Here is a 21,710-nt window from a genome sequence, read left to right as displayed (position 1 = left end):
ACAATGACCTGTGGTAAAACATATTGTTAGTCTTTAAGTGCCACAGGACTCTTTGTTGCTGTTGCTACAACAGACCAACATTACCACCCTTTCCCTAGTTTCTGTAGGGAAGTGTGCCTTGGGTTCAGCTTTGAAGGGAACTCACTATACTGCTTTTCAATTAACTGACTGTGTCATAACCAATGCAAACCACCAAAAAACTTCTTCAAAATAAGCATCTCTGATAGTGCAACTGTAAAAAAAAAGACATTGACTTTCTATGGCTCGCCCCATTAATTTAGTTAACTTGTTGTTTTTTAAATCACATTTATATACCACCTTTCTAGCCAAAGGGCCCCAAAGACACGGACCTTTTACTTTGCCAAGTTCCATCAGATATATTCCCATTCAGTACTGTAATAATAAAAAAGCATTTCCAGAAACTAAGGAAGGGTTTTGTTTTCAGAAACTGAAATTTTGACAGCAAAGGGTGAACCAGACACCTGTCAGTTGTCTTCTTCCTTTATTTTTGTATGTAAGGTGGCCATCTTGCCTTTTAATCAGAAACAGATTGATGTGTGCTGACATTAAGAGTTTCTTTGCACTTTCTGCACTATTTTTTTTTTTTTAAGTTTTGCTGTGGGTCAAATGGACATCCCATCCCATCCCATGCTACTTGCACAATCTATTCTAGTTCTCTGGTCATCTGCACTGTAGACAGTAATGGTCCTGAGAGCAGCATGTTTGGAATAGTTGAAAGCTGAACATTATTAATACAAGGTTCTCCTTTGCTGAAATATTTTCTTCCTTCCATGGGACCAATTTTTCCTACTCTTGCTGAAATGGGAGAGCAATTGCTTTTTCCTGAAGATGCACTCTCTGTGCATAGACTACAGAGGCAATAATGCCAGGACACATCTCAGCCAAACGTGTGAGAATAGACCCTAGTGCTCCTTTTCATGATTACAACCACATGCTTGTCCATCTGGCCTTTAGCCCTCATAAACAATATCTTGAATGGACTTTACAGCTTATCATAAAATGGCTTGCAACTCTTACTCCTCCACTGATATGACTCAGTTATTTGCTTCCTTGATGTGCTATCTGTGTTATCTTTGTGTTGTCCTCGCAGCTCTGCCTTCCACCTATAGGCATTGAGGAATCCTCTTAAGCCAGATGTACTTATGAACAGTGCTCCATGTGATTGGAAGTCCCAGTAACACAGGGCTACTGGTTGTGTGGAGGACTCTCCACAAGCACTGTCAGCTTTCCATTCACACCATCACATGGAGGTTGGGAGCTGAGCCAGGAAGATGGGCACAACATCAAGGGCATTTAATCACACGGAGGCCCTTTAAATGCATTGAATCCCTTCACCCAGATAAAATGCGAAGGGGCCTTTTTACGTCATCGAGGTGGCTGCTATCAGGCCTAGGATTATGGAGAGTGCTGCAGAACACCACTCTTGCAATATTTGCTTCTAATTAAAAATGAACAGTGTGTAATTTAACCACAGGTGTCTTGGAGCACCCTAAGCAGTAGGTAATTTTGTCATCATATCTGATGGATTTTCATGGCAGGATAATAATCAGAGATGCTTGTCTCATCATGCTCTCTTTAACCGGGCCGTTTACTCTTTGCTTTGAAGTGACTGTAAATAACAACAGGATCTCATTTCTACATACCATAACCGTGGTTCTCAAAGTGGAAGGGGTGACATCCCCTGAGGAGGGGAAGGCAGCAGTTAAACAATTGTGACATCCTGCTGTCTGAACATTTCTGAGCCTATTATGGGTTATGAAGTGAGGTACCAATGCAACTCACCTCCTCACGGTTCCTCCTGGGTATTAAACTGATCAATAATTCTTATGAACATTTTTTGTTTGTTTCTTTGCCTTTGATGTTTCTACTTTCAGGCCTAGGTTGAGACGGAATGGTACAAGCTGGGCTGCCTTTTTGGGGTGGGGTGTGTGTCTTTATCTTAGGGTTATTTCACACATGACATTGTACCTACAAATAAAGAAAAGACATAGGAACCTTGTGTACATCATCATGTGTGAAGATCACATACCAGTCTAGTTTTCATAGCACAATGGAATGCCATAATTGCAGAGCCAGGTATCTGTACATGTGGCAGATCAAACATGGGCACAGTCTTGTTAAATGACATATTTTTTCCCCATTTCCATGCAGGTAAAATGTCATGTGTAAGGTACAACTAAATTTGGAAAGGCTTGAAAGCATTTTCTAGACTGATAGAGGCTTGCTATGACACAATTTGAATACTCCTGGAACGATCTGGATCCAATTTGCACATTTTCAATTTTTGATGTGGGAGCAAAAAATGCTACACAAAGAGGGTCACCCTGGAATTTCTTGTACTGAAACTTCATTTTACACAAAGGATATATATATATATATATTTATTTATATCTATATATATCTATATATTTATATATTCACACACACACGCACACAAAAGTCTTTGATAGGCTTTCTGTGTTCTAGTAAAAATAGTTGGCAGCTGCTATCTGGGAGGCCAAAAAGGGCCTTTGTGCTGCCAGCTATGCCTGCCGCAAACAGTCTCTCTCAAAGGCATACACTTGTCTTTATCTGGCAGGTGGAACTACTTCCTGCTTGAGACAGGAATAACCTCCCGTTGGGACACACACAAAGCTCGTAGATTTTTTGCCTGGATCCGGTAGAGGAGAAGGATCCCAGAGGCAATCTAGGTAGTTTGATATTTGCAGCCTCCAACGTTATCTGAGGAAGAGAGAAAATAAATTAGCATCATTGAAATGGATTTGTCGGCCCTTCGATTTAAAATGTTCAGTGGGAATTGATTGAAGTTCGCTCTATAACACACACATACACACGTCTGCTTATTTTTTACACAAATAAAGTCAGCTAGATCTATAGTATAATCTTGTATATCTGGATACTATGTAAAAATTACATATAGTGCTAGTCTGCCACTCACTCTTCGTGCTCCGTATAAATCTTGCATTCACCAATTCATGTGTAGATACAGACAGAGCTTACTGTTCCCCTTTCTACTGTCTGGCAAATGAGTAAAGTGATGTGTCATTATCTATTCCAATGAATGCAGGAATAGTGGATAGGATATAAGTTTCTCATTTGCCAGACACTAGCAATTATTTCCCAGGGCTAGCATACGTTTTGTGCACTTCTTGCATTTTGTTGTGTTTGCTGGATAATTAGGTAAAGGTGAAGGTTTGCCGACAAAGGTCCGCATATAGTTAAAGCTATGGTTTTCCCAGTAGTAATGTACGGAAGTGAGAGCTGGACCATAAAGAATACTGATCGCTGAAGAATTGATGCCTTTGAATTATGGTGCTGGAGGAGACTCTTGAGAGTCCTATGGACTGCAAAAAGATCAAACTTATCCATCCTTAAGGAAATCAGCCCTGAGGGCTCACTGGAAGGACAGATCCTGAAGTTGAGGCTCCAGTACTTTGGCCACCTCATGAGAAGAGAAGACTCCCTGGAAAAGACCCCGATGTTGGGAAAGATGGAGGGCACAAGGAGAAGGGGATGACAGAGGATGAGATGGTTGGACAGTGTTCTCAAAGCAACTAGCATGAGTTTGGCCAAACTGCGGGAGGCAGTGATAGGCGTGCCTGGTGTGCTCTGGTCCATGGGGTCACAAAGAGTCGGACACGACTGAACAACTGAACAACAACAACAACAAAAAGGTAAAGGACTCCTGGATAGTTAAGTCCAGTCAAAGGTGTCTATGGGGTTGTGGCGCTCATCTCGCTTTCAGGCCATGGGAGCCGGCGTTTTCCACAGACAGTTTTCCTGGTCATGTGCCCAGCAGGACTAAACTGCTACTGGTGCAAGGAGGACTGTGGCGAGTGCCAGAGCACACAGAAACACTGTTTACCTTCCCATCGCAGCGGTACCTATTTATCTACTTGCCCTGGCATGCTTTCAAACTGCTAGGTTGGCAGAAGCTGGGACAGAGCGACGGGAGCTCACCCCGTCGTGGGGATTCGAACCGCCGACCTTCTGATCAGCAAGCCCAAGAGGCACAGTGGTTTAGACCACAGTGCCACCCACGTCCCACTGGATAATTAATAAAATGCCAGCACACTAAAAGGACAGCACACTAAAAGGACAGCTGTAGAGCGTACTTATTATATTCATGTTAAATTTCAGAAACATTTAAAAAAATCAGAAATTTGTTTGGAAGTTAAGCTTCCCGGAACTGGAGGACTGAGCTGTAAAATGGGCATCAAGCATTCTGCCTTTTGGCTTTTTGGCAGAGTGACATATTTGGAAATAGAATGAATGGCATCTAAGCCAGAAGGAACAATCTTTAATAAGTTTCATTTTTCAAATTAAGCATCAAGAGCCACATGTGTTGTTTTAGGTAACTGAAAGTTATCTCTGAGCTGTAAAGTGGGAATCAAGCATTCTACCTTTTGCAGAACAAGAAAACAAACAATTTAAAATAATGTTCATTTCACATTATACTGCAACTGCTCTAAAGTTCTTAAATAGCAGATTTACAAATAAGTCCCTTAATGAACAATACTCTGAGATGCTTTGGGGACAACGGTTGAGCTACAATCCCAGACTCTTAAGCATCTTCAACAGCGGAAAGGTTTGTTCTGACATATTCTTTTCCTTCAAATAGGAAAGTGATGCTCAGCTTTACAAATCAATACAGGTGAGTTAAGTGCTCCTCATTGGAAAAATGCATGATATAAGATTTAATTATGCTAGTCAAGTAAATCTCACTTTAAAGTGACAAGGAAGAAGAGAATTTAGTAGTACTGCACATTTTTACAGCTGCATAAATCCGTTTCACACAACCAATGCTATTATCCCAGCACTTTAAAACTAATGAATCACCTTGCCATTCTGTATGGAAGGAGTGTAGTCTGCATACAATGAGTTCCATCATTCCTACAAGGAGCTCTAACACACACGCTAAGCCTACCACTTCTTTTTAGCTGCAGTGCTAAATAGAATTGCTAAGTGAACACTGTCATCCCATTTTTTTAAACCTTCAAACTACCTGAAGATACTGCACACTGTACAACAATAATTAAAAATAAAAGGCCCTCATGGAAGGCCCAGATTATTCACTTGGAAATTTACTTAGCATTCCACCTACCTCTCCATCTTTGGATTCCAGCTTGAGCTCTGTCCTACATGTAGCTTCCAAGTTGCCAGCTTCTGCATTGATTTCAACTCCCTTGGGAGCCTCCATCACTAGAAAGCGTGTTGGTGACTCAAGTCTGAAACATCAAGAAGGGTTCAGATTACTTCCTTTATTTATTTATCCTGGAAACTTGTTTGTAATAGAGAACTATATGTATTCCTTGAATTTAATACTCCATTACGACCTGATGCTAAGATGCTAAAGAGCATGTCCACTAAACCACATTTTGATGTGGTTGCATTTCACACATCTCTAACAACGAATCTGTGACTAAGCCCTATCTTTTATAGAGTGCACATCATTCACATTAACATGATCTAATGGAGGTCTCGTACACCCCAGGTAGTGTGGTTGCTGACCTTGAGCCAGACATCCTGGAGAGTGAAGTCAAATGGGCCTTAGAAAGCACTGCTAACAACAAGGCCAGTGGAAGTGAAGATATTCCAGCTGAACTATTTAAAATTTTAAAAGATGATGCTGTTAAGGTGCTACACTCAATATGCCAGCAAGTTTGGAAAACTCAGCAGTGGCCAGAGGATTGGAGAAGACCAGTCTACATCCCAATCCCAAAGAAGGGCAGTGCCAAAGAATGCTCCAACTACTGCACAATTGCGCTCATTTCACATGCTAGCAAGGTTATGCTTAAAATTCTACAAGGCAGGCTTAAGCAGTATGTGGACAGAGAACTCCCAGAAGTGCAAGCTGGATTTCGAAGGGGCAGAGGAACCAGAGACCAAATTGCAAACATGCGCTGGATTATGGAGAAAGCTAGAGAGTTCCAGAAAAACATCTACTTCTGCTTCATTGACTACACAAAAACATTTGACTGTGTCAACCACAGCAAACTATGGCAAGTTCTTAAAGAAATGGGAGTGCCTGATCACCTCATCTGTCTCCTGAGAAATCTTTGTGTGGGACAAGAAGCTACAGTTAGAACTGGATATGGAACAACTGATTGGTTCAAAATTGGGAAAGGAGTACGACAAGGCTGTATATTGTCTCCCTGCTTATTTAACTTTAACTTATATGCAGAATCCATCATGCAAAAGGCTGGACTGGATGAAACCCATAAAGGCTGATCGTCGAAGAATTGATGCTTTTGAAATAACGGTGCTGGAGGAGACTCCTGAGAGTCCCATGGACTGCAAGAAGATCAAATCTATCCATTCTTAAGCAAATCAGCCCTGAGTGCTCTCTGGAAAGACAGATCCTGAAGCTGAGGCTCCAATACTTTGGCCACCTCATGAGAAGAGAAGACTCCCTGGAAAAGACCCTGATGTTGGGAAAGATTGAGGGCACAAGGAGAAGGGGATGACAGAGTACAAGATGGTTGGACAGTGTTCTTGAAGCTACCAACATGAGTCTGTCCAAACTGTGGGAGGCAGTGGAAGACAGGAGTGCCTGGCATGCTGTGGTCCATGGGGTCACGAAGAGTCAGACACGACTAAACAACAGCAAAGTGTTAGGTTTGTATCAGACTACATTTTATTCATGTTACTATTCTGTAAGAAGGCATGTGGCATCTTGAACACCAGTTTGTATCAGTTTAGAAGGGGGTATTTTAAAGGTCTAACAGTTTATATTTCCACACTTTACTTTGCTGCATATTTTGTGATTTTAAATCTCTGCTGGAGTTCTCACACCAAAGAGTTCTTGCCCCAAACTAGATCTTGGCATCCTGGATGTTCTTCTTTTTTATTATACATAGCATTTTATCTTTTTAACCAAAATGCAAATAGAAAAACAAACAACAAACCCAGACTAGAGTAGCAGTTTCAGACTAGAACCCCATTTTTAAGCTCTAACTTCCATCCTTTATATTGCATATGTATACTGCATTTTTCTATAATTCACCATTTTCTTTCCCCCTACTCTCTTAACCTCTATGTCTTTCTTCTCCTCTCTTTTTCCTTTTCTTAAAAAAACAAAATGGAAAATTGCAGTGATGCTACTGGGTGATCTAAATTGGGTTGGTACAACCCAACTGTAGATCCTGATCCACCAAACAAATATCAAAGCATATTCATTGTTTATCTGCCTGTCTTACTGTTTCATGACTAGTCTTAACAGCAGTGCAAAAAGTTCTGCTTAACTTCCCAGAATCTTTAAAATTCATGTTTAGGACATTGCAGTCTTAAATCAAAACAGCCAGTGGCAACCATGTACCTCCTTAGGAAGTGCCTTCAGATTATCACTGAAGCTCTGCAGAAGTAGACATCAACAAAAAAGCAAAACTTTATTTTTCCTAGCTTGTTTGAAAACTTGCAGTGTTATTTATTGGAGGTCAGCATATCAGTATGTTCTGTAGTTTCAGAGGAATTCATTCTGTTGGAGCAGTCATTACTTATCCAGATTTCTAGTTTTCATTTCCTGCATCATACACAACCTCATTAATCACTCCAAAACGAGGACAGCAAAGATCATATTTTCTGCATTACATCTGCCTTCAGCAGCACAGACTATGGTGCTTCCTTTGCTTTCCTAAGTAGATAGGAAATAAATATTTTCAAATATTCAACACATGCCAAACGTTAAAATTTTGCCCATTTTAAAATTTAAGGACAGATTTTGAAGCAAAATTTGAACTCATATTTTCAATGTGATGTTAATTGTTAGCTGAAAGTTAAAGTATGACATAGTGATATATCTTGATTTTTCTTTTCTTTTTCTTTTTAAAAATGGGCTTCTAATATGAAATCTTATAACCTGCTGACTCTTAAATACTAGCAATTCCCACTGCATGTGATCTATCAAATCTTTAAAAAATGCCATTATATGTCAACTATCAAATACTATTGCACAACAGCCCTCAAATATTGTCCAGTATTATTATCATTTTCCTTTTTTTGGGGGGTGGAGGAATCATGGGTTATTTGAAAACTTTACCAGGGGTTCCTGGATGAGAGACTAGCTCCCCTACTTCTGCTGATCTTCTTTTGCAATGTGCAAACATAGAGGAATACTGGGTGTGTTCAGGTGAGTCTCAGTTCACTATGGACAATGGTGAGGCTCAACCCCGCAGACATAAGCACTCATAAGCACTTACTGATTCCATGGCAGGGTGGCATTGGCAAGGCAAGCTGCACTGAGGAATGGCTGTAATCCACTGGCAGAGCAAATGATCTGTCTTCAGAAAGTCCCTACTTGGAGCTGTGGTACCTCAACATACTGCGGGTCAGTGCAGGTAAGTACTGAACTAGATGGACCAGTGATCAGATATCAGTATATCAGATAAAAGGCAGACAGGCTCCTATCAAACTAGGCATATCCAGACAAGTTATTGCTGGCAATAATCTCTTTTACAAAGTGAGTTGAAGAGTCCTGGTAACAGGAAAGGAATGGCAATGCCTTTTGGCAAAAATATCACTTGCCCAAAGTTGATTCCTTACTATTAGCCACTGTCAAACATCTGAAGTCGTCACTAAGTGATGGGGTACTTAAAAGGAACAGATTAGCACTGATTATTGCCAATACTTTATTTTTGGAACTGCCTTTTTGGAGACTGCAGTTGATCTTCTGGCTGGCAACTTGTTGAGAACATACCTTCCCAGTTTTAAAACAGCTCTGCTCCACTGGCTTTCCATTTGCTTATGAGTAGAATTCAAAGTGCTGAATTTACTCCTATGCAGTCTGAGATTCAGGGCTGTCGCCTTCTATATGCTATGCTATGTGTTAAGATCAGCTTCATTTTTTAAAAAATATATTTTTTTATTTGCATACTTTAAAGTTTCCACATACAAAATTCCAGAATCTCAGATACAACAAACAACAATCGTGAACAAAAAAGAAGAAGAAAGATCAGCTTCAAAGGCCCTTCTCTGGGCCCCATCACCATATAAAACCAAACTGGTGGCAACTGGTGAAAGGAACTTTTCAGTGATGGTACCCTAACTGTTTGATTCTCTTTCCTGGGATACTCATGGGGGCATTTAGCTTCATAGGTATTAGGTGCCAAACTAAGACTTATTTTTTATTTAGCTATGCCTTCAACCAGTTTTAGAGTTGCTGTTCTAGGCTATTTTTAGGGGTTCTGTTTTTGTTTTGTTTTTATTTACTGTTTCAACATTTTTTGGAAATCCATATTTAAAAGTGAGATAGCATTTTTAAAATTTAAATATTGGAGTGTACTTTGAAAGAGAGACAATTAACCTCTCAATTGTTTAATATTCTTAATGAACTATAGTAGATGATGGGCTGTACCTGAATAAGTTAGAGTAGACCTATTGGAATTAACTGGCAAGTTATTCATGTCCATTAATTCCATGGGTGCACTTTGATAGGAACATTGGATATGACCATATGTATTGCTATTCATGGAGCTTTCTATTTCAAATCTCCTTCATTATTCCATAAAGAGCATTCTTTAATCCAAACTGCTCATCAGCTTATGCATATATATTGTTTGTCTGTCTGTCTGTCTGTCCAGGCAGACTTTGCACTGAACTTGAACTATGCATTGCAGCAACTCTGGGTAATTATTTCTTCTGTGTTTAATTATTTCTAATGGCACTATAGAGATGTGGGTGGCGCTGTGGTCTAAACCACAGAGCTTAGGGCTTCCCGATCAGAAGGTCGGCGGTTCGAATCCCCGCGACGGGGTGAGCTCCCATTGCTCGGTCCCAGCTCCTGCCAACCTAGCAGTTCGAAAGCACGTCAAAGTGCAAGTAGATAAATAGGTACTGCTCCAGTGGGAAGGTAAACAGCGTTTCTGTGCGCTGCTCTGGTTCGCCAGAACCAGCTTAGTCATGCTGGCCACGTGACCCAGAAGCTGTCTGCGGACAAATGCTGGCTCCGTTGGCCTATAGAGCGAGATGAGCGTGCAACCCCAGAGTCGTCCATGACTGGACCTAAAAATGGTCAGGGGTAACTTTACCTTTATTTTCCCCCCACAATAATTTTTATTAATTTTTCATTTTTTGTCAACATGTATAACATGAACAAGTATTTTACATTCATTTTCTCATTTACACATTTCATGTTTACTATTTTTAGATTCTCACTAATTTCTATTTACACACGTTTCCTATATCTACAACGGCTTCCAATAAAATTTATGTATTTGAGAAGTTCAAATGCCAAATGTGATTTATTTCAACTCTACTGCTATGTAATCTATAAATTTCTTCCATTCCCTTTCGAAAATTGCTTCATCTTGTCTGATTTTTCCTGTTAATTTAGCAATTTCCGCATATTCCATTATTTTTTGTCTCCAGTCTTCTATTGATGATATTTGCTGTTGCTTCCATACCTGTGCTAGTAACAATCTTGCCCCTGCAGTTGCATACAGAAATTTTTTTTGATCAGTTTTCTTAACGTCATCAGCCACCATTCCCAGAAAGAAGGCTTCTGGTCTTTTCTTAAAAGTGTATTTGAAAATTTTCTTTAGTTCATTGTAAATTCTTTCCCAGTATTTCTTAACACTCTCACATTTCCACCACATGTGAAAAAAACTCTCCTTCCTCCTTGTTGCACTTCCAACAGTTCTTATTACCTGATTTATACATTTTGAATTGTTTAGATGGTGTAAGGTACCATCTGTACATCATCTTGTACAGATTTTCCTTTGGGGGGGGTACCTTTACCTTTAATGGCACTATAATATTTCACGTTGGACAGAAAATTAGCCACATCATCAACTATGTCGCACCTTAATTGGTAAATAATTATGTCAAACAGTCCTACAGCCAAATCAATTTTCAGACAACTAACTACTATCTTAGGCTGGGAATGTGATCTTTCTTTTGTTAAAATCAATGGGCTTCCTATCCAGACTGACATGCCTATGTGATTCTGATATTTATGTGTCATCTTCCAAAGAACCAATTATCTCCTCCAGTCCCATTCAAAGGAAGATGCAACAATTTTGCCTATTGATCAAAAGTTAATTAACCAACCAACATGCCTTTGGCTTGAAGATGTTATAGTCATAAATACATTTTCATTCTGATATTTGGACCTCACTGTTTGATTACCATGGAGTGATAACATGTCTGTAATAGGAAATACATATTCTGACTGGAGAGGTTTTTAGTTTGAGATGCAGAGATACTTCATAGTTGATGCTTCAGTCAATTCTTGCATCCAGGGGTGTGTCTGTTGGCTCAACCACCCCTGAGCCATGATGGCAGACAGAACTGTGGGATCACAATTTTTAGTGTTTTGGTTTTTTATTGTTGTTTTTAATTGGTTTTAATGAAAGTCACTTTGAGTTGTGTTGAATGAAAAACAACTAGCAAATATGATAAACAACCATCAATCCAAAGTATCATGGTGAGAACTGCCAAAAGCCATCTATGAATCTGAAATAGTTCAGTGATGTTCAGCTCCACTGCATCCTTTCAAAGGCTATAAAAACAAAATCCATAAGTGGAGTGGTCTTAGGAACTGTAGAACAAAAGGTTAGGAATTAATTGCCAATCATGCCTGTTTTTAAACAGCAACTCTAGTTTGCTTTGCATCTTCAGTGTTGTATGCATTCATATATCACACACATTGTATGCTTACACACATCAGATGCTTTAAAAAGTCACGGAAATGGAAGGATCAATCTCCTACACGCAAGAGAAAGAACCAACAATGCAGCATACCTTAACAGTGCTAAACACACATAAGGATGAAACATTGTTCCTACAAACATTCTTGGTGGGGTTTTTTTTGGGGGGGGGAGGGAAGGGAAGAGCCATATTCACTTTCCCCCTGAATGTCCCTGAGATGATGCCATGCCATTCTATAGTACTTCCATAGGGACATTCAGTCTCACATTGGAAGGGAATGTCACTGGGTGCTGAGGTCAGCTTCCTACTACCTGAAGTAGTTTCAAAGTTGTTGTCTTATAAAAAAGAAGAAGAAGAGTTTGGACTTGATATCCCGCTTTATCACTACCCTAAGGAGTCTCAAAGCGGCTAACATTCTCCTTTCCCTTCCTCCCCCACAACGAACACTCTGTGAGGTGAGTGAGGCTGAGAGACTTCAGAGAAGTGTGACTAGCCCAAGGTCACCCAGCAGCTGCATGTGGAGGAGCGGAGACTCGAACCTGGTTCACCAGATTACAAGTCCACCGCTCTTAACCACTACATTACGCTGAAAAAAATCTTCAGTCTTCTTATCATGAATGGTAAGCTCATCCTTACCCAGGAGTTCTTAGAATTTGCCTTTGCCCTGAAGTTCGACAAAATCCCTCCACGCCACCTTCGTGGGGGACAAATTATTCTGCAAAAGTGTTAGGGGGGAGGTGGCTATCTAGCCTGACCTCAGGCATACTTAAAGAAATTAGTCATTCAGGAGAGTCTTTCTTAATCACTGCAGCTCATGATACATATGGAATTTCATAAAAATACAAACACAACCAAGTGCTTTGTAAACATACCTTGAATTTCATGACTCACAATAAAATATTTATCATGATTATTTATTGCATGGCACAAGCATCAATCTCATTTTCAATTATGTTCTAATAAAATGCACCAATTACTGTTTAAACGGTGACATACAATGCTAATCTCATTCAACAGAGATAAACCTTGCTTACACAAGCTTTTCGGCATACTTTCTTTAACAGCATTAATTACGGATATAAACAAAGATGCATTATTATCTTGGTATTCAGTGATAAGTCCTGTGTTTTAGTTTGACATGCTCTTCTGTTTGACAGTCTTAATCAGTAGGCAGTTTCTAACAATGACACTGCTAACTCAGCTCAGGTGCAGCTGAATTCTTAACCAAGTTATTGTGATCCAGGGTTTGAAACTTTGTACAGTGGTACCTCTAGTTACAAACTTAATTTGTTCCGGAGGTTCGTTCTTAACCTGAAACTGTTCTTAACTAGAGGCGTGCTTTCGCTAATGGGGCCTCTTGCTGCCGCTGCACCACCAGCACACGATTTCCGTTCTCATCCTGGGGCAAAGTTCTCAACTCGAGGCAACTCTTCCAGGTTAGCAGAGTTTATAACCTGAAGTGTTTGTAACCTGAGGCGTTTGTAACTCAAGGTACCACTGTACAACTCTCTTGAAGTATAAGAGATGGGGCTGGCTTGCAAAAATAGCAGCAGTGGCTGGTTATACTCTTCATCAGTACAACAGAAGGAGACTAGTAGAACTCCCAACTAACTGGCTGTCAATTATTTTGAACAAGAAGGCATTTCCTAGTCTGCATTTCAAAACTTTCCTTATGTTGCTGGAGCTCAGAAAAGAGATCATAAGAAATGAAAAATCATATGCAGGTTTAAAGATACGCAAATAGTGGCTGTTTTGCTAATCTAGGGATGGTGAGAGAGGAAGAAGGAAATGGGCCTTTCCCTTTGGAATGATGGAAAGTGCCACATATGGATATTGAGCAGAAGCAGACCACTATAAAGTTCTAGGGAAGGACAGGACCCTGAGGCAGGGGTGTCTTCCTTGCCAACAAGCCAAGATCTGAGCAGGTTGAATCTGGTGCCTTCCAGGTGTTTGGAACACCCAACTCCCATCAGCCCATCCAGTATGGCCAAAGGGATTACAGTACGTCATCCAAAAAATCTGGAGGGCATCAGGTTGGAGAAGGCTAGAACCTACTGGACCTACTGGTGAAGGCCATGTAATAAATTAAATCAACAGCAGCAGCAGCAGCAGCAGCAGCAGCAACATGTCAGCTCACTGCAAGTAAAAGAGGTCGTTTTTTGACTATGCTAAGATAGGAAAATAAAAGGAAAGACACAGTGCTCTGTACTGATTCCTCTATCCAATTCCTGCATAATACATAATAGCATGATATGTAGAGTACAGTGAAAATTGATACTGTGCAAAAGACAATCATTACCAAAAAGAAGCATCTGGGCAGTTGCTTAGGCCTGAATACACACATATAGGATGAAAGCTAAGGGGATCTAAAGATGAGCAAGATACTATTGCCAACTCTGCAATCCTGCCTTTTACAAATGAGAATATGGCAGTGAGGCTGGAATAGGCAAAATGCCACCGTGCAAACCAACACCGCTACTTTAGGGATGTGCACAGTAAACGCCTAGTCAAATACTGGTTTCTACATTTATATTGCACTACCACTTCAAATGAATACAGTGTTTTGCAAACTTCATTTTTCCCTCTTCATATTTTTTTGAGTTTTGCATATTACAAAATTGATAATGGGAATGTGTGACTTGTCCAGTATTATTCTGCAACTAAATGTTTGAATATGGGTTTCTCGCCGAGCTTTCTGGCTACTATACTGACTCATATTTATTTATTGCATTTATATCCTACCTTTTTCTCCAAGGGGCTCAAGGTGGTGTCCTCATTCAATACCCACAATAAACCTATGAGGTAGATTAGGCTGAGAGGCAGTGACTGTCCAAGGTCACCCAGTGAACTTTACAGTGCATTTAAATGTGGAACCACACATGTACTATAATACAGATCTATCTGTATGCCCCTGTGTGACATCCTATTAAACATTTGAACTCAGATCACACTAGCTCAATTTGAAAAACTCTCTTAGCATAATAAAGCTTCTATAACCTGATGGCAATTTTTGAAGAATAGTTGGAAGACTTCCTGTCATGGTACTATACCTGTGGCTTATTCATTTGTGCAGAGTCAATTGGTAATGATTCAATTAAGATGGTTAATGAAGACTTAATTCATTTACTTGGGCATGTTGCTCCTGTTTTAATTAACAAGAAACATTCAATATTTCAAACATTTTGTTTGAGACCTCATAGATCCCCCCCCAGCATCACCAGGAAAATGAGTGCTTATTTACTCAATGCCAGTTTTCACACTTCACTAAACCTTTTCTGTAGCTGTCAGCAATAACTCCTTAGGAGTAAAATTGATGCTCTTTGGATCAGAAATGAATACTCCTTTCAGTTGTCTGTCATTTTAAGAGGGGGGAAATGACACTAACGATGTATGTTAAAGAAAACAGACAAGATGTAGAATATATACATTTCAAGTGATACATTTTCTAAGAATTCAGGAGATTTTGTATATGCAGTTTCCACTTGCTCAAGCTCAAAGGTTATCATGACATTTAGGCTGCAATCTTAAAATACAATTACTATGAAATAGGTCTGGATGAACGCAATGTGACTTATTTCTGTGTAAGCATACATGGGGCTGCCTTTGAAAAGTGCTCAGAAACTTCAACCGGCTCAAAGAGCTGCAGCTAGATTGTGGGGCTATGCTTCTTTTTGTAATTTTTTGTATGTTTTTTGTAGATCTTTTATATTTATATTGTTGGCATCCATTGAGAGACAAATTCTGAAGTGGAACCACAAGAATGCTCATGTGTAAAGAAATGCAAATCACTTTAGAACCATTTTTTCAAGTGTTCCCAGGTGATGCTCATAATTTGTGACCCAATTATGAGTCCAGCACCATTTGTGACCATTGTTAGCCCTCAAAAAATCATTACAGGTCTCATTATCACCAGATGAATTACATAAAGAACAAGATGCTGCTATTCACGTGTGCTGCTTTGCAGTGAGTGTTGTGTCAGTTTTTAAAAAAATAAAAACAAGGATTCTGGAAGCACAGGGGCTAAGACTTTGTGTAAGGAAATAAAATAATACTTCGTGAAAGAGTGACAAGACAAAACCTCAGAGATTTGGAAGGTATCAGCAAGATGGGCTCAACTTTCCTGAGAGAAGGAATTTATTCACATTCCACAAAGTAGTAACTTTACAACAGAGGGTTGTATCCAATTAAGATATACTCAGAGTAGATGAACAAAATTAATGAACCTAGGACGGTCATGGCTATTAACTTCAATGTCTACTCTGAGTAGGGCTTGCCTTGGCTACAATTCTGATTTTATTTTTTTGTAAATCCACCAAGTTTATCAGGGTAATGATAACTTGGTGGCCAACTGTATGATTAATGATTTGGTGGGCCAACTATAAATGATGGCATACAGAGTACAGTAGCAACTGCCAAGACTTTGCTCAGTACTTACCAGGACTAGTAGTACAAGTTCAATATTAATAGATCACCTGTGACATATGTTGGCAGTTGATTTTTAAAAAAGAATCTGGAAGAACCATCTGCCTTGTTTCTTGACCACTACTGTTGGTATGTGGATATAATGAAGGGGCTCGTCAGTCTGGGAAAATACCCTATCTAGAAGGAAAACTCTGATCCTAAACCTCTGTTGCGTTGTTGCCAGAAAAGGCTTAAGCAGTAAACCGTACAGAAAGCTGGAGTGGAGTCCCTAAGACGCTTGGATGGTATCTTGTAACCTCCTTCTGGCAACTCCTTCAGCCAAGCTGCTTTCCTTTGGACCACATCAGTGAGGTCAATAGGAGCCCAGGAGCTCCATACACCCTGCCCAGGCATGCGCCCCGGAGATATCACTTTGGTTCTGCTAAAACAGCAGTTTGAACTCACCCCTAGACACACACTCCATTGTCTCTCAAGACATTACTATTGCAAAAAGAGTGAATTTAATGTAAGACAGAGGTAGCCAGATGTTGCTGGACTCCAACTTCTATCAACCCTAGCCAGCACGACCAATAGACAAGGACTATGTGAATTAAAGCCCAACAATTGTTGGCCACCCCTGGTATAAGAGGCAATGTAGTGGGCCCAAGTCTGTAGAAATCTCTCCCAACTGAATTAGACAGACACCTTCCTTGCTAGACTTCAGGTGCATGAAAACTACTTTCTTGTTCCAGCAGGCATTTTAAGGTAGTATTTGGCTTTATGGCACTTTTTAATTGTTTTAGTATCTCTTTTTCTGTAATGGTTTTTATGTACGCTGCTAAGAAATGTGAATAATTAAACAGCTTAGAAATGTCTTGAATAAATAAAGATCTATTAGTTGACCCTGGCATACTCTCCATTTTGCAAATAGGTCTCAGTGGTCTGGCACTAATTTCAAATGCTTTTGAAAAGTCTTTCAGTGGAATCCTAAATGTCTATTCGAAAGCTGAATTCATTAGAGAGTTTCCTCAGTGTGTGTAGGTTTGAAGCTTTTAGCTTACGCCTAGGAATCCCATTGCAATGTGGAAGTAGAATGAGCACTTCAAATAGCGAGAAACCTGCTCACTCCAAAAATAAGACATTCAGACCACCTTTGTTGATATGATATGTCTGATATCCAACTATTCTGCAGCATCTCTTAAGTCCAGCACAACAGCTACACATTACTGGCCATTGAAACAGATTTGATTTTTAAAAATAGTAGATATACAAGGATTACATTAGAGAGAGAAAATGGTCAGATACCATCAGGCACAATATCAGTACTGGGTATGCAAGAAGACTGTTTCCAATTCTTTCTCGATAAAAAGATGTTTACTAAAACTGACTGCCAGAAAGCCCATGGTGCTTTTTGTTTTTGCATTTTTCATTACATACCATCTTTTCTTTCACCGTGTTATTCTAGTTTTCCTTATCAACTCTTGTGAAGATCTAATACAACATCTATTAGGATGTGCCAACCTAGCAGTTCAAAAGCACAGCAGCACAAGTAGATAAATAGGTACCGCTGCGGTGGGAAGGTAAACAGCATTTTGGTGTGCTCTGGTACTCGTCACAGTGTCCCGTTGCGCCAGAAGCAGTTTAGTCATTCTGGTCACATGACCTGGAAAGCTGTCTGTGGACAAACACCGGTTCCCTCGTCCTAAAAGCGAGATGAGCACCTCAACCCCATAATCCGACTGGACTTAACCCCTTTTACCTTTACCTTACAACATCTATCATGATAATTGTCTGTTACAACCATAAAACATCTCTAGTCATTTCCTATCATAATAAGACTTCCCACCCTATCTTTCCTTGACATCATTGACATTTCCCCCCTTCTTTTCCCTTTCCCCCCTTTTGACCGGTGTTCATAAATTTATCCCTGCTTGTACATTTAACATTATTCTGCTCTTTTTTTTTTAAAATCTAGTAGTTCCCACTCACTTATTTTTATTTTCTCAGAAAGCCCATGTTTTTCCTAGGGCTATGTTTCCTAAATGATACTGTCCACTCCAGTAAAGCTGTGTTTACTCAGCCATCTGTGGCTGTGTCTCTTCCTTCTGGCTGCCTAGGTAAAAAGCATGGCTGTTTCAGTGACAACTCCAGACTCAGATGTAACATATCAGATATTGTGTGTGCCCTACACTGGTTTCATACCATTTTATTTTAATCCAAGACGGAGATGGAGTGGTACATGTGTGGCATGTAGGAGTTTATATGCCCGACAAATCTATTTATATTGCAAGCTGATTAATAAAACAGAAGCACTTCCTGGCAAAGCAATTGCCCTGGTTTTATTTTCAAGGCAATCACATTTAAGCAAAATAAGATTTTTAAATCATAATACACTTCACTAGCTAGGTCCAATGGATTCTTTGCCAAGATAAGAAACTATTAAATGTGTGGTGTTCACTGTTTATTTTTACCCATTGCTATCTCCAGTTCTGTCTCCTTTCCCAGGCAAAGCTAGATCTTGCTATTATGGAGTAAACTATTCAATAACGTCTCACTAGGTGGTGAAGTGATGTAATTAGAGCTCCTACAGGACAGGGTCACAGTGAGGTGAGATACAGTAAATAAAAAATAGAACTGATTCTCAGCAGCTCATACAGCGACTGAATCATTTCTCTCAGGGCAGTCTTATTTTTACCGAGTTTTCAGTTTACTTCTATTTTAGATCTAGCAAACAAGCAAAGGGAAGGCAGGCTGTGGATTTGGACACCAGGGTTTATGTTGTGGCTTTTACTTCATGTTCTCTTTGCATAGCAAAGCTCCTAAATGAACAAATGCAGTAGTCAAGGTATAATCAACTTGTTAATTACAATGAAGGGTCTTCTAGCAGCTTAAAGACTAACACATTTCTTACACAAGTTATGCTCACAATATGCTGTCTAACACATTGGGTAGCTTTCTTAGTTTCCAAATACAGAAGCTTTCCCAGTCTGTTGGTAGGAATATGAGCTTTGCATTATGTCTTACATGGGAGTCCTGTGATTACTAGTGTGCATATGATAGCAGGGATTATATGCATGATCCAGCAGCCAGAAATCATTAAAGCAACCCATTTGTTAACAACACCTCCTAGGGTTGCTATGAATACACGAAATTATACACCACTGAAAACAATAATCATCCCCAAAGAGTTCTCATTTTAAAATTTTATTACCTCTCACACACAGTGCATTGACTGTCTTTAGAGTTAAAGTATCCTAAATTAACTATAATGCATAATAAGCTGATCCCGTCGAAACATTTCAACAGATAACTCATGAAGCAATTTCAGTTGGAAATCGGCGAAAAATAAAAATGGTTCCAAAACTTGACCAGGCAGAAATTCACAAAACCTGTCACTTGCTTTTGGACAAGGAAACTAAATTGGTCCAGCAACCAGAGAATGGCTTGCTGTGGACTTACATGACATTTCAGCCTTGAGTTGGCACAGGAATTTCAGGAAGAACTCCCCCAACCCACCTTCTGCCTTGGCCAGCACAAGCAGCAGGGGTTCAGATGCAGCCTTGGTTCCACTACCCTGTTTGGACTCACTGTTCCCCAGCCAGGACTAAGGATTGCTCCCTAATTCAAGTGCAGTCAGTGAGAAAAATGAATAACCATCAGTTCATACATGCCATGAAGTTCAGAATCTTGAAACATCAAAGAAAGAGTTTTAGGAGCCCCTATTTATGTCCAAGTATTTCTGAAGTACATTTTGCTATACCTAGCACTTTCTGAATGTGTTTCCTCCCTCCTTCCAATTTGAATTAAAGGTAAAACTGAAGCACCCTATGCAATAGCCATTGTGCAATGAATAGTAAGTTTCAGCAAGCACCTTCAAAAACAGTGTTATTCCAACAGCTACAATTTATTGAGGATAGTGATAATCTGATCATTATCGGTACAACCAGAAGGCATGATTCCAACACCTGTTGGGCAGAACACCTCTGGCACCCTGTAACAAAGTCTTGCTAAGATGAAGTTGCTTTGATGACATCTCTGGTCAGATGGGTTTGTGGACCAACTTTAACTTTCTCCTAAAATGCGTCCTCCTATTTTGTATTTGATCTGCAATGGTTACTATTTTGCATAATTTATTCTGCCAGTCTCTTGAGAGGGGCAAGAAGTTCTGCATTGCACCTCCAACATCGGGTGCAAAGGAGAAGCAATTGGGAAGATCAAAAAAACTGTTTCCACCCTTCCCTTTGGCACTTTGGAAGGTGAAGGAAGGTAGGATTGCCATTTGCAAAAGCGTTCTTTGAAACAGCCACCCCTTACCCTTTAAACATTAGAGTGAGCTGGTGAACTACAGGGCTCTTCCACCTCCTCTGAAGTTTAAAGGAGAAGGCGGGGAGGCTGCTTCACAGAACACTTTTGCTGAAATGGGAGTGCAGGAGACTTGCAAAACCATGCAATGTATTTTGACATGTGACTGGCCCATTCATCTGTCAATCATGTGGGAATATAATAATATCATGTGAATGATAGGTGACCACCCTGTCAAATTTGGCCTGTGTTGCTTATGCTGATAAGAATCTAGCATATTAAACCAAAGATATTTCCCACCTGCTCTACAAACGCTGTTTGCTGAGAATGGGAAATCTTGTTTGACAAGCCTGTTTTTTCACCAGGTGCAGATACACCCTTTTATGCATGCCTTCATAATCATAAGGGTGATATGCTTAGTTTTTTTAAAAAAAGAGAAAGAAAAAAGAAAACAACCTCTAGATTATTAGAGAATTGAACTACATGCCTTTTGGGGGCACAACCTTAGCAATGTATTTATTGAGATCATATGCTGATTTTAGTACACAGGACTTAGAATTAATATCAGGCATACGTGAATTCTGTCATCACACTATTTCTGTGTGTGTGTTAACACACACACACACAGTTTGTTCTGAATAAACATACATCAGAATCAATCTGGATTACAGGGCCATTTTGAAGGGCATCTATAAGCAACAGTGGTACATGCAGCTGGAGATGGGTATGGTCTGTGATTGCAAAATAGATACTTGAACAAATATTCTGCTTCATATGCTCTCGATAGTTCATTAATCACATGGGATACAATCCAGTGAAGCCATTATTTGCTAATTTTTGCTTTTGAATAATTTCCATTCCTTTTAGTTGGGCTGGCACAGGAAATGTAAATTTTCCCCATGATAACCGATGCCTCTAAATGAAAAGAAGCTGTTTGTACCTATTCAATTATTATGTTCCCAGAAACCACTGTATATTGTTATTCTGCAAAACACCATGCTGTGTCACTATCTTCCTTGGTATGCTTACAGCCAGTAAATAAACATAAAGGCACTGCTGTGGCATTGTTCTCTTTCCCTGCCTCAGAATTAAATGGTCATATATCTTGGATTAGCCTCAAATGCTCTTATGTATTTGTCTTCATTTCCATGTTAACTCACGTCTACAGTTCACACTAAGCAAATCATAATGCACATCTTTCCCTCTTTAACACTGGTTGAATTTATTGTCTGTGTTCAGTCACTGAAAACAGAGAAGTGCCATCACTTCACTGTCCCAGCTGCCTATCTTTGGCTGACAAAGTATATCATTAAAAAAATGGACTGAGTCAGGAACCGACG

The 21,710-nt window shown here is 39.8% G+C and overlaps 1 protein-coding gene across 1 annotated transcript in view; it reads right to left on the bottom strand.

Moving 5' to 3' along the window:
• Window positions 1-860: 860 nt before the first annotated feature.
• SGCD (sarcoglycan delta) overlaps window positions 861-21,710 on the bottom strand; it is a 183,486-nt gene continuing 162,636 nt past the window's right edge. Inside the window, exons 7-8 of the mRNA XM_033140358.1 lie at window positions 5,126-5,249; window positions 861-2,742 (exon numbers count right to left, since the gene is read on the bottom strand). Coding sequence (XP_032996249.1) covers window positions 2,569-2,742; window positions 5,126-5,249 — 298 coding nt within the window. The 3' untranslated portion in view covers window positions 861-2,568. The remainder of the gene's footprint in view (window positions 2,743-5,125; window positions 5,250-21,710) is intronic.

This window comes from Lacerta agilis, chromosome 2, assembly GCF_009819535.1.
Source record: "Lacerta agilis isolate rLacAgi1 chromosome 2, rLacAgi1.pri, whole genome shotgun sequence".
NCBI lineage: Eukaryota > Metazoa > Chordata > Lepidosauria > Squamata > Lacertidae > Lacerta > Lacerta agilis.
The sequence above is the reverse complement of the archived record's forward strand: the minus strand, read 5'-3'. Positions and strand labels throughout refer to the sequence as shown.